This window comes from Acomys russatus, chromosome 24 (assembly GCF_903995435.1).
Source record: "Acomys russatus chromosome 24, mAcoRus1.1, whole genome shotgun sequence".
NCBI classification, from domain to species: Eukaryota; Metazoa; Chordata; class Mammalia; order Rodentia; family Muridae; genus Acomys; species Acomys russatus.
The window spans coordinates 17,731,333-17,745,227 of NC_067160.1; the positions used below are offsets into that span (position 1 = coordinate 17,731,333).

General features: G+C 40.0%; 1 protein-coding gene across 2 annotated transcripts in view; it reads right to left on the reverse strand.

Annotated features, from left to right (window-relative positions):
- The window catches only part of Cers6 (ceramide synthase 6), a 254,092-nt gene that overhangs the window by 119,710 nt on the left and 120,487 nt on the right, over positions 1-13,895 (reverse strand). For both annotated transcript variants that reach the window (XM_051166944.1, XM_051166945.1), the window contains exon 4: positions 1,588-1,645. In XM_051166944.1, the coding sequence (XP_051022901.1) occupies positions 1,588-1,645 (58 nt within the window). The remainder of the gene's footprint in view (positions 1-1,587; positions 1,646-13,895) is intronic.

The window sequence follows — 13,895 nt, forward strand, 5'->3', positions numbered from 1 at the left end:
AGCACTAGTTATTTCCTAAAAGGAAACTGGTATAAAAATGGTGACGTTTAAGAAAAAAGAAAAGGTTCCCTAGCAAGCATTCTATTGACAAGTCTCTTTCCTGCTTTGCATGCTCCACTGGCCTTCCATCCCTAATTGCTCAGTCTAGACAAAAGCTATTTTCATGCCAATCAGCTTGTGTAGGGGCAGAATGAGCTAGAATGAACTACATCTATGTCAAAGTGCTTCCTGTTGTGGTGTCAGTTGGCCACACTTACCACGTGAGAGACAAATGAAACCACCCAACAAACTGGGGACAGGACAGAAAAGAGTGGGTCCTGGCTCCCACCATCAAAATCTCTTACCTACAGAAGCAAGCATGAAGTCCGAATCCTTGTTGCTGTTAGGAACTCCACAGTCCATGTAGGGCCAGTGTTCCACAGGAGCTAAGATTCTGCCTACAGTTATCCCTTCCATATAAGCATAAAATGCCTGACACTCAATTCTCTTCACTAGGTCTGAAAACACAAATATAAGGGTTCAAAGGAAGCCCTTTCTGCCACGACTGTTTACTCTGATTGCAAATTTCTCTATCAAGAGTGTGAAGTTCAGCCATTTAAATGTACACAAATGGCCCTGGCTCACACATCCTGTTAAGATACAAAGAACATGCACAGTTACCTCAGGAAAGAAAAAGCAGTGGAAAGTGATTCTAAAGGGCTTTACCCCTGAAAAGTGGCCACCTTTTACAAGAGCAATTCAACAGGGAGACATTTGATAATTCAGGCTTTAAAAACAAAACATATTTGAAAACTTCATGCCAGTATTTATAAGATTTACTAGCGTGCTACTTGGCCTATGTCCTACTTTAGAGATTATTTTTTGTAATAAACAAACAATAGTATTACTCTGGAGGTTAATAGTACAAGGTACTTTTACCTTTCCATTTTATGCCAAGTTTCGATTGTTAGTATATGCAAGAATATGAGAGGATGAATCCTCTTGAGTCTTGAACTTGAGCACCCTGCCTCACCAGTTGTACAATAAGCACGGCAGCCAACAGGCAAAAGATGACTACACTTTATGAAGAAACGTTTTCACAGGTTAATGAGTCTCAGTTCACGTGGCAGGTGGCAAGCCAGGAACAAAGACAACACAGGCATTAAAAAACTTTACCACCAGCAGTTGTTTCTACCCTGTTAATTAATAATCAAGACACTAGAACTGCAGTCTCTGCTGTCAAGGACTACAGTGATAATAAGTACTGCAGCAAACAGGGGTTTCAGGTCATGTGACATGCAATGCAGAAACTCTAAGCGCGTTCATAGCATCAGTTGGACAGTCTAAGTTCTAATGCAAAAAAAGCAATAACTAGACAGAGTACATTGAAGACTTCACATCTGTACTGCAGAAGCTAACTGCTTTCCAAGGCATTCAGACATGCTAATAAATGAACTTTATGTAAATATACTTGTATAATCAAATTTAAATGTGCAATTAATTATAGGGAAGCCTGCTATAGTATTTAAAATATTGTCACATATTTAAAAATTAAATATAGGCCTGTTGTCATGTAAGAATTATATGAAGTAATTTGGCAGTGCCTACCTTTTTCAAGAACCGGACTCCGTAGCTAAATACATAGAGGTAAAAGGAAAATCTCCACCTGTAGAAAGTTAAAGAAATTAAGATATTTTCAGTTTAAATATTTCACAGTACATTTGAGATATGTGAGGAAAAAATTAATTAAGTTTTCTGCTTCTTTAGTCCAAGGAATGAATTTGGTGAAAATTGCTAGTCAAACACAATCATTCCTGCTATGGCTTTAAGGAAATAAATATTAATCATTATTCATGACTTTTCTTTCTGTAAGTTATCAAATTTGCCCATCTGCCTTTTCTCTTCCCCGGCTTGTCCATTTCCTCTGATTGAGCACACACGGAGGGATGCACTTCACCAAAGGAAGGTATTTAAATTTTTTATTTACCAAAAGCATCTTACCCTAGGACTCAACACCTAATTTCATTTCTTGTATGCCTTGTAAACTTTCAAAAGGGTGCATGTGCTTGTGTCCACAACCGGTTGCACGTGTGTATACAAGTGTTTATATCTGTGGTCATGTCTGGCATTGCAAATGTGTGTGGGCCCAGGGATGAAACTCAGCCAGCACAATTTGTGCAGAAAGCAGCTGCACTCTGAACCATCCTTGTACTTTCTGAACGTGAGTGTCATGCTTTTAAACACCGGTCAGGATTCACTCAACTGTATTCATCAGTCACTAGGTTGCTGAACCTTAGGTTATAAGGTGGTATACACCAAAGGTTATAAGATGAACACCAGAGAGAAAGAGACAAACTTCCTATCATCCGAAGACAAATTGTGTTTGCAAACCACCTAAACATTTTAAGCAGAGTAAGAGTGACATATGTTAGCAGATGCTTCAAAGGGTATGTAGAATTATCTGAAGGAACCAGGAGTTGCTTTCAGGAGGGAAGGAGTGTAGAAGACCTCTAACAACTACCTAAGAATGACCAGCAGGCACAAGCATCTTGAAGACTTGCACAGGCAGAGACACTTCCGGGCTTGCCCACTCTCCAGCATTCTAGAACCTCAGGCAGAACAAACCTAGAGAAGAACTTTGAACTTCAGGGTCGAAAACCTTCAACAGGTAACTCACAAAAATCTGAATTTGAGCAGGGACAGCAAAAACTGACGGAAGTAGGAGTAATTCAAAAAACCTCCTAATGAAACGGAAAAGCAGTATTGCTAGCCCTCATGCGAAAGTCCTCTCGTGAGCACTGCTGGCTCACTCACACAGTGTGAAGAGCAAAACTGGCCTTCACCCACACCCACGATCAGCTTCCTTCATGGTTATGGCTGAGTGTCGGTGCATTTATTTCTATCTAGTCTACAAATTCTCAATCAGAACCTAAAACCAAGCCTGGATGTGGGACAGTTCCATGAGGTTCAGCTCAATACAGTGTTTTGCCAGCACCATATTGAACCACAACCCCCCATTTTATCCTGAATGGACCCTGCAGATTATTTAGTTCTGATGAAGAAGACCACAGAATCTTTTCATCTTGGACAAATCTGTCACTCTCCCTTGACCTCAGTCCTATCTCTGTAAGAGAGTAGCTTCAGTCCATAATGGTAGTCAAGGGCTTGGGCCACTTTTAGAGTAACCTTCACTTCAGTGCCTTTCTCTCCCTATTACACTGAACCAGCACACCTCAAGAATTTGCTTTAGTTTTCTGGCCTCTGGAGACAACTGAATTTTCAACTGCTCTAGTAAATGATTTATAACATCTGTTTCAATTCTGACTATTGTTAGTAGGCAGTGATCAGACAGCTTTTATGTATAATAAAACTTTTATAGAAGTCGTTGGAATTCTTACTGTCATTTATATGCCTGCATTTTATTCCATCACTAACATGACCCAGTTTTCATAAGACACGGGTTCTATTACAGGAACACTCATGCCTACCTACCTTATTTGAATAACAAGTTGCAATGAATATTTACAAGGCAGACTTTATTTCCACAAAATATCTGCAGGGAGCAAAAAACCTTCAAGCATGTTGCAAAATGAAAAAAAAAATTACTTATTAAGTTTCACGTAAGTTACTGTTTTTAACTGCTTGCTGCAAGCTTGTTGAGCAGTCCCCTCAGACTTTCACTAAAATATCTTCAGGAAGAGGTAAGAGAAGGGGCATACAACCACACCCAGGAAGACATGGCTTTTAGCTGCCTTCCAAGAGCAGGGAAGGCGTCTTATAACAGAAAAAAGAGCAAACAGATTTTACAAAGGCCTTAGAGGATGATAGTCAGTAAAGTACTTGCCTACAACCATGAGGATCTGTTGTTTAACCCCCAGAAGCCATGAAAGCAAATTGGGCATGGTGTTCTGTATTTGTAATCCCAGTGCTACCAAGAATTCAACAAACCTCGGAACAGAATTGAAAACCAGGGGCCTCTGGAGCTTGATGGTCTAGTTTGGCCCATCTTGATTGGCTAGTCCCAGCCCAAGGAGAAACCCTGTCTCAAAGAAACAGCATTACTGAGATGGTACCTTAATTTGTCCTCTGCCCCTCTACCCCCATGCACACATGTGTGTGTGCGCGCACACACACACACACACACACACACACACACACACAAACACATAGTCCCTCCACATACACACACATTCACACACATACACACACTCACATACACACACACTCACTCACTCACATACACACACACACACACACTCACTCATATACACACACATACACATACTTTTTTAAGTGACTAGAGGTAACATTAAACAAGTGATGGGCCTTAAAAGATGCAGGAATCGGCTAGAGAGATGGCTCAGTGGTTAAGAGCACCACCTACTCTTCCAAAGGTCCTGAGTTCAATTCCCAGCAACCACATGGTGGATCACAACATAGTGTAACCTGATGTCTACTTCTGCCTACAAGCAGACAATACTGTATACATAATAATAAATTTTTTAAAAAGATGCAAGAACATCAGCTACACTCCCCTCCCCTCCCCCCCCACCATCCCCCCTCCCTAACTTCCTCTTTTTGTATATCAACCTTTCCACACTCTTGGCCACCTTGCCTAGAGACCTAACCTATGCTTTTTGAGGCAGCGGGAAAAAGTCCCCCAACTTCACCAGTTAGGGGCTGCCACTTCCTTTGCAGCTAGAAACAAGGGGAAGTGCTTAGCATCCCGGTGGTTTTAGATACAGACAAGATTTCCAGACATAGATGATTTTTGAAAATGTTGCATTTCTGGAGGTTGGAGCATTTCCAGAGCTCACAAATAAAAGCAACAGAAAACGAGGCATTAGAGATACCTAATTTATTTGAAAATCTTCCAGTCTACTGAAAGCAGGTCATAGCCTACAAATGTCAACTTGCTACTAAGTCAGAGACCTCAAAGATGTCCTTTACTAAGAAACGAAAGGACAGAGAGCAAGGGCCAAAGCATCTTCTCTGTGAGCAGAACTGAAGAGATCATTTGCACCCCAGCACCAAGATTAACAGCTAAATACTGACATGAATCTACCAAATGGTACTGAGCTTAGCAAGCAAAGAGCATGAACCACAGAACACTCTCCAGAATGATTTCCTTCAGGAATTTTGAAGTCATTTTTCAGAAAATATTTGGCATTCCCGATGTGATGGAAAAAAAGAGACAGGACTTCTAAAACCAAAAGTAGAAAGACAAAAGTATAAATCAACTTTTGAAAGACTGTTGGAGTAAAAGGAGATTATAGGTGAAGAAAACTAAAGAGCGGGTGTGTAGATTCTGAGAGATGAAGCCAGGAATTATCGCCCACATGGGATGAGGGATGACCAACAGGCAGAAAGGACATGAAGGTGTGTGGGTGGGACATGAGGAAGACCTGGGAGGAGCTGGGGGAGGGACACGATCAAAACACATTGTATGAAAAAAGTTAAATAAAAAATTAATTAATTAAGAGAAAGATACACACAGAAGAAATTCAATCATTGAGGCAGATGGTGAGCAATCCCAAGAGATTAACAGAGGAAAAAAGACTGTAGATTTGGGAGTCAGGAAAAAACAATCTAATTATAACGGTTTCTAAGAACTATTAGTGACAAACTAACATAGAAGTAACCATGAAACACACATTTGAAAAAAAAAACTACTAAAAAAAAAAGAGAGAGAGAGAATGAAATTATGTCCTAAATAATACCAATTCAAAGCCACATTCAGACAAAAAAAATGTTAATCCCATAGTTAAAATGAAATAAAGAATCCTTCTGTATTCAGGCAAGAAAACAAAACATGACAACACACAAATCAAGTAAAAATAAGTTATTGTCAAGGACAAAATTTCCACATGGTCTTTAATTTACACCAGCAAATGCCAAAAATGGGAACTCTTGATCAAGGAAAGCCACAGCCAGCCAAGGTTGCTTTCATTGATAAAGGAACTCGAAAATTATTCTCAGAATCAAGGGTTCTGAAACTGTGCTACTCTATTAAATGGTAGGTGTGCTGTTCTGTGTGTAAAACAAATACACCCAGAAAATAAAAATATGATTTACAATAGTTATTGTATCATGACAAATGTAAGACTTTCTATAAATCTACAGCTAAACAAAACACATTATTGACAGTTTTAGAACAAGTAGTTCCAGTCAATTTAAACCCACCAAGATACCAAATATAAATTAAGAGCTCAAAGAATATAATTTGAGGATAAAACAGGCTGTAGAAACTTAGACATATGTATACCTAATTTCCATAAATTTTATTGTCCAATTAAACCTATTGTTCTTGAGAGATAATATAAAATACTTAACAACAATCAAGAGATGAATTCTGAAATTGTGTTAGTAAAAGCAGGGAATATAGAGGGAAACATTAAATTCATTGTTACAGACAGTATTGTTTTGATATTAAGAGATATGCAACTAATAATATTTATAAAATCTTAAGAGATGGGGCCTCATTAAAAACAGTTAAGCCCAAAATTACCTCTGTTCTATCACTTATGTAGTACTAAGATAGCACTTTAGCTCATTTTCTTTCTTTCTTTCTTTCTTTCTTTCTTTCTTTCTTTCTTTCTTTCTTTCTTTCTTTCTTTCTTTCTTTTTTAAGTAAACAAGAACTCTCACAGACAAGGAAGCAGGATTGAGAACAGCCACATTGTTTCTCAGCCTGAGAAGAGAAGGGAAGGGCACTAGTATAGCCTAACAAACCACACTTTGAACTAAGGGCACAGACACTTAGCTAGACCTCACTATTAACCCTCTGTTGGGACTCTCCTAGCTACAAAGGCTTTGGCATCACCCCCACAGTTGGGAAGTGAGAAAAGCAAGGACACAAACCCAGTGCTGCCTCCGGAGGCGGCCTCCCAAATTCTGCAGAATTAGAGCACACTTCAATGCACAGAAAAGGCATGAAACAGTTTGAGAAAAGGCATGTGATCAGAAAGGAGGAAGGTAAAATTAAGAACTAGCCTGTGACTGCCATTTTGTGGTGACTATACAAATGACATTCTACTCAACGAACATGATGATGCCTATTTTTCCTCTTCCTTAAGCCGTAATCACACGCCGTCCACTTTATCCAAACCAACTTTCCACCATCTTTCTGAAGTTCATTCTGGTCTCTACCTACCAAGGCTTCTGTCCCCATAAGATCTTGATTTAACACTAATATATCCTTTAAATGTCTGATGACTGATGACTAATTGGATCTTTCAGCTCTGAGTGAGAATTCTGTATCTTAAATCTTCTGCCCAGGGCTAGCTCTTTGGCAGCTGTATTCACACACATGGGTGGGACACAGTTTCCACAATTCTCACACAGTCTGGGACCAGTGGCACTACAAAAGTACCTGCTGATCTGAAAATGAAGACAGTAACAACTACTTCTATGAACTGGAATGAGGAGAAAGTGAGGCAACAGTCAGAAGTAGATGGACAGACATGTGGCACCTGGCACATGCTAAACAGTAGCTCTTAATGCTCACTGTTTTTAGCAGTTGTCATGTGGCATGTATCTACTTAAGTTTGATGACTAGCTATAAGTCTCAGTGGTGATGGTTACTGTTGGCATAATGTTCTTGTGGACTGTGTACAGTTTACCCTTGTTCATTCAAACGTTGATTTCTCCACTCTATTCTCCCGATCAATCCAGACATTGCATTGTGATGTTTATTCTATGTATCTCCCATTTCAAGTTTGTGTAAACATGTCACTGGGGAAAGGGGCTGTTACTAACAGCATTAAGGTCCCTGCTCCAAATCATACAGTAGTGGAAAAGGAACTGATGCAGAGGGGAGGAGAGGGTGGCCAGGCTGCCTAGTGCCATCTGAAACCTGACAAGAACTTAAGGCCACAGGATTCTTTACATAATTGTGTGTGTGTGTATTGTAATACATTTCTTTTTGAATAGAAAGAGGAAAAAAGGCATGTAAATGAGCAACAAAAGGAAATCATTATTATAAAATGCCTATCATATTGCCAAAGTTTTTATTTATAATTTTTTGCAAGCACCTTTACTTCACTAGCCCCAATAGTCTTAAAAAAAAAAAGTCTGTATGCTCCCTTCAATGCTCATGTTTAAATCTATATTAAAAATATTTTCTTTTTTATTGCTGCTTAAAATTTTTCAGTTAAAGTATAATTACTTCACTTCCCTCTCCCTCTCCTCCTTAGTGCTCCTCCCACATTTGTCCCTTCCCTGCCACCCTCCCAAATTCACAGCTTCCTCAGTCCTCAACCAATGCTGTTACATAATACATACAAATAAATACAACCTGCTGGGCCTGCTCCATGTTGCCTGCATGAGTGTTTTCCTAGGTCTGACCATTTGGTATTTGATACTGATCAGGAGCCTCATCCATGGGCCCTAGTTCCCCCTCTCTCAGCAGCTGTTAATTGGTTGTAACTCTTCATCTAGGGGTGAGGACTTCTCCTACCTACCTTAGGATATCAACTGGTGTTAGAATTGTTCAGGTCAGGTTGGAGAGAAGGCTCAGAGGTTAAGAGCACTGACTGCTCTTCCAGAAGTCATGAGTTCAATTCCCAGCAACCACACGGTGGCTCACAACCATTTATAATGTGATCTGATACCCTCTTCAGCACTGTATACATAATAATAAATAAATCTTTAAAAAATATTAAAAAAAAAAGAAAAAAGAATTGCTCAGGTCTTGTTTAGCAAGCCGGGTTGTTGACATTTCATGGGTGTAGCCCATCACGTTTTCTTTCATTTTATTTTATTTTTTAATCTGAACATGTATAAAAAAGGGAGCAATGATACAAGAAATGGGGGTTGTGCTCACAGATAGAAAATTAAAACATGAGTTATAGCAGATCAGACACTAAGAGAATTTAAATGATGCTATATTATCATGAAAACAAATTAATTACCAAAGTACTCAGAAATTTCCTACACCACACATGCTATGTACTTCAAACTAACAGGCTCCTATAGCAAACTGAATCTCACACGGTTCTGTGTAATTATTCATACGTATTCAGAACACAGTGGGTAGTGTAGTAACACACGCATTTCCCCACACTGTATGACTGAGAGTAGTGAAATTTCCTGCTGTTCTAAAAGCTTTTTAATGTTAAAGTCTGTGAAATCAGGGCAGAACTGCCAAGGGACATAGGGCGGGCACATTTTTCTGAAAACCACCCCAAGAAAGTAGGGCTTATTGCTGAAAGGGTAAATAACTAAACCTGCATGTTCTATGAAGTGCTTTTTCTTTCTTTCTTTCTTTCTTTCTTTCTTTCTTTCTTTCTTTATATTTATTTATTTATTTGTGTGTTTTTCTTTTTTTAATATATTTTATTAATTTATTCATATTACATCTCAACTGTATGAAGTGCTTTCTAACTCTGAAGTTTTGCCTGTGGCTAGCCAGACATATTCCTGAGAAAAGGACTCTGAACTATAAGGTCAATTCTGGCCCTTACGGCATCTGAGAAGCAAATCCCATCTTTATGATCCCAATTTCGGTCTCCAGTAGCCCACACTGAGGTACCAGTTCTGGGCTTACTGCTCCCTGACCTCTATTTTAAACTGTTTAAGTCCTGCCTCCCCTCCAAGGAAGACCTCTGCAGGATTCTCAGGCGCTCTCAATGCCTACGCCCCACCCCTGACACCCAGCTTGGAAGAACAGTTGCAGAATTGTTTTTCTGTTACTAAACATGCAACATTCTTTATTTTTGTATCTTTTTGTTTTTGAAATTAAAATATAATTATATTTTCTCCTTTCCCCCAACCTCTCCAAGGAGAACTCCCTCCCTCAAACTTACAGCTTCTTTTTAATTTCTGATATTTCTAAGTATGTAAATTTAACTTGTTAAGTCTGTACAAAGCTACTTGTGTACGTGTGTGTGTGTGTTCTACACATGTGTATCATTTCAAGGCTGACCACTTGGTACTGTATAACCAATTAAGGGGTTCTTCTCTGAGGAAGACTATTTCCCCCACTGCTCTCAGCATTCCTCAGTTGCCTGCAGTTTGTTTGCCAAGGGTTGAGGCTCCATGAGATCCCTTCCATTATAACATATCTGTTGGCATCCTTTTTGAACATGCATTCTTAACACCAAAAGTCGACTAAGGACAGACAGAGCCACTGCTGAGTGCACTCTCATGTGTAATTCCACTTAGCATATAGGAACAATTCTCCAAAGTTGTTCTTTTCCATTAGACAAATGAGGGAGTGTGGCACAGAGAACAACCATGGCTTGACTGGAGTAACATGGGAGCCGGGAGCCAAGCTGAAAATGTCATCTACAAGGTCTGATGTTAAAGCCTGTGGGTTTTTTTTTTTTCCTGTGCGCTCTATTATTCAACAACAGAAATAATAGCTGACACCAACCAATGAAGAATGGATAAACAAGGTAGGTGTGGCCTTTGAAACAAGTACTGATAGATGAAACAGGAAACATGAGACTCAAAAGCTTCATGGTGGGTGAAAGAAGTCAGCACACAGTCACACATTGGATGGTTATATGCAACACCCAGGAAAGATAAGTCTATGGAGAGAATAAGCTAGGATAGCGTTTCCCTTGAACTAGCTGTCAAAGATGACATGGGGTGCTAGCAAATGGGGGACAATTTACATTTTCTGGGTAGTGTTCCAAACCTGGATGGTGATGTTGGTATGACGCTCAATTTGCCAAAAATTACTGAATTGTACTGTCAAGACAGATGGATTTCATGCTATGTAAATTATGTCTTAACAAATAGGTTAAAATAAACAAGCAAGCACGCAAACTGAGCTGCCTCTGCTCCTGGCTCTGTGCCCATCCTGGCTGCTCTTGTTAGATGCACGTCTCCTATTCTGGCTGTCCACAACTGTTCTACTTGCTTCACTGGGAAATCAGCTCATGACGCAGGCTCCCTCTTGGAAACATTCTGTTTTAGTCAGGGTTCTTTAAAGGGTCAGAACTGATAGAATAAGCCTAATTATTTCAAAAGGAGATTTTTTTTTTTTTAGAGTGATTTACAGGCTGTGGTCCAGCTAGTCCAACAATGACTGTGTCCTGATCTGATAATCTGTGCCAAGATCTGATGATTGTTCAGTCCAAGAAGCTGGACATCTGGGTTGGCCTTCAATCCACATCAAAACCTCAAGGAAGTGGGTTCTAATACCAGCTAAGGAATGTCGCGGCAGCAGGATAAACTGAACTTGCCAGGAGTGAGGGCAAGTGGGCAAAAAGCAAAAGCTTTCTTTTTCCATGATCTTTTATGTGGGTTGTCACCAGAGGGTGTGGCCCAGATGTAGGGTGGCCTTTTCTACTTCAAATGGTCCAATCAAGAAAAAACCCTCTCTGGGTGGTGGAGGCACAGGCCTTTAATTCCAGCACTTGGAAAACAGAGGCAGGTAGATCTCTGAGTTCCAGGCCAGCCTGGTCTACAAAGTGAGTTCCAGGCCAGCCAGGGATACACAGAGAAACCCTGTCTCAGAAAACCCAAAAGAAAAAAAAAACCCAAGCAACCAAACAACAACAACAACAAAACCCTCACATGTACTTATGTGCCTTGGTTTAGCTGCTTCTGGAGATAGTCCTGTTGACAGCCACAATTAGCTATCATACATTTGACATTCAAAGCAAACATCTGCAGCAAACTGGTGACCAAAGCATCTCATGATGGAAGCAAACAATTAGGAAATAATCCATTTGGCATAAACTCAGGACCAATGTCTTCAAATTGGGAAAGATTTAGTACTTTCTTCTTTACCTCTAAAATATATGGCAAGGACAACTGTTGACTTTTTAATATTTTGCACCAAATCTTTTAATTTACCTCCATTGACCTGAAGAAAAAAAAAGCCTAAAACCAAAATAAAAAATTAGATTCTTGTACTAAAAAACACCAGTTGTTTGTTTGTTTGTTTGTTTTAAGTAGAAAGAGGAAAAACAGTTGAACGAAGAGTAAATATAACTCTTAAAATCAAGAGATTGGGGTCCATGACATTGTCCCCTAGACCAAGCCCTGGCCGATTTAATTGGAAAGGTCGATCAGTAAATATTTTAAAACCAATGAACCACCAAGAAAAAAAAAAAAAAAAAAACAACAAAGTTGTTACTCAGTATATACCTAGAATCACTTAAATTGCAATAATTAAAAATATAGAATTCATTTGCATCTCCTAAGCTGTAAAACAATTTGCAGTAGGCCAGATTTAATTCATTGGCTAGGTTGCCAACTCATGCCATAGGCACAAATCAAACATACATTCAGAGCTGCACCCGGACCCATACATGGCAAAAACAACCTTTATTGTAGCAATGTAGAATTAGATCTTTGTAGTGCTGGGTTTCTGAAACCATTTAAGTAACGACAATTTAAAGGACAAAGTGCTTCTAACTTTTTCCAGTTGGAGGAGAAATCAGGTTAATTTCTTAACTCAGATTATTTTTTAAATTGTATTATAATTTATTTCTATTGCATCCTGATTGCTATCCTCTCACTTTTATCTTTGCGTTCCCATCTTTCCTCCCTCTTCTGCCCTATTCCCCTCTCCTAGGGGAAGAGACCCTGACAGAAGAGGCTCTCCTCCTCCACCATATCACCTCAGCCTATCAGGTCTCATGGGATAGCTTACATCTTCTTCCTTTGTGTGCCCACAGGGTCTCTCCACCAAGGGGAAGCAATCAAATTGGGGCACCAGAGTTCATGTCCCCACTCCCACCACAACCACGGAGAATGAGCTGTCCATATGCTATATCTGAACAGGGAGTCTAGTTTTACTGCATGTGCTGTCCTTGGTTGGTGTAACAGTTTGTTGGGGGCGGGCGGCTGGGTCCAGATCTGCTGGCCTTGATGGTCTCCTTGTGGGGCTTCTGAACTCTCTGGGTCATTCCATCCCCCCCGACTCTTCCATAACACTCTCAGTGCTCCACCCAAAGTCTGGCTGCAAGTCCCAGCATCTGCCCCAATCCCCTGCTGGGTGGAGTCTCTCAGAGGACATCTATGTTGGGCTAATATCCACTTATAAGTGAGTATATACCATGTGCAGACTAACTTAGAAAAGTCATAACCGAACCAACTAACTAGAGCCCAGAGGGGCTTATGGAGACTGAAGCACCAACCAAGGACCAGGCATGGACTGGACCTAGGTTCCATACACAGATGTAGCTGATGGGCAGCTCAGGCTATGTGTGGGTCCCCTAGTAAGAGGAGCAGGGGCTGTGTCTGACATGGACTCTGCTGCCTTCTTTTTGGTCACTTCCCCTGCTGTGGGGCTATCTGGACAGGCCACAGGGGAAGAGGATGTACTCAGTCCTGACTACACTTGATGTGCTCAGGTCGGTTCTTAGGGAGGGGCTCCCCTTTCCTAAGGAGGGGGGGAGAGGGGGAAGAGGGAGGGCGCTAGGGTCAGGATGTAAAGTGAATAAGTAAATAATTTAATTAATTAAAAAAAAGATTGGCTCTTATAATGTAAGAATACACAAACCTTTGTTTTACTTTTTTTTAGAGAGTTACAGCATATTTATTCCTAACAGCTTTTTCTTCCTTTTTTTTTTTTAATGTTTTTATTTCTTTTTGTTTGCTTGTTTTGAGACAGTGTCTTGGTTAATTCTAAAGAAGTTAAAATACTAAAACGTTAGGGGAAATTTTAAGATTTATATACTTAGGCATCTGTTTGTTGTATCTAACAAGGGGAAACAACTCAGCATGAGAGTAAAGCGTCACATGTTTTATAAGGACGTGTAATTATAAAATAGGAAAACGTGCTAAGAAGAATGCAGAAGGTATTGGTATTTTTTTCCCCCTAAAGATGTCTGTGCTCCCAAATTAGGAAAGAGAGCTAAGACCTAGGATGAATAAAGAGTTTGGTCTGGTTGTCAATGGCTTAAGAAACCTGCAAAACAATTGCACAGAGGAACTGGGTGTTTCTACAGGAGGCA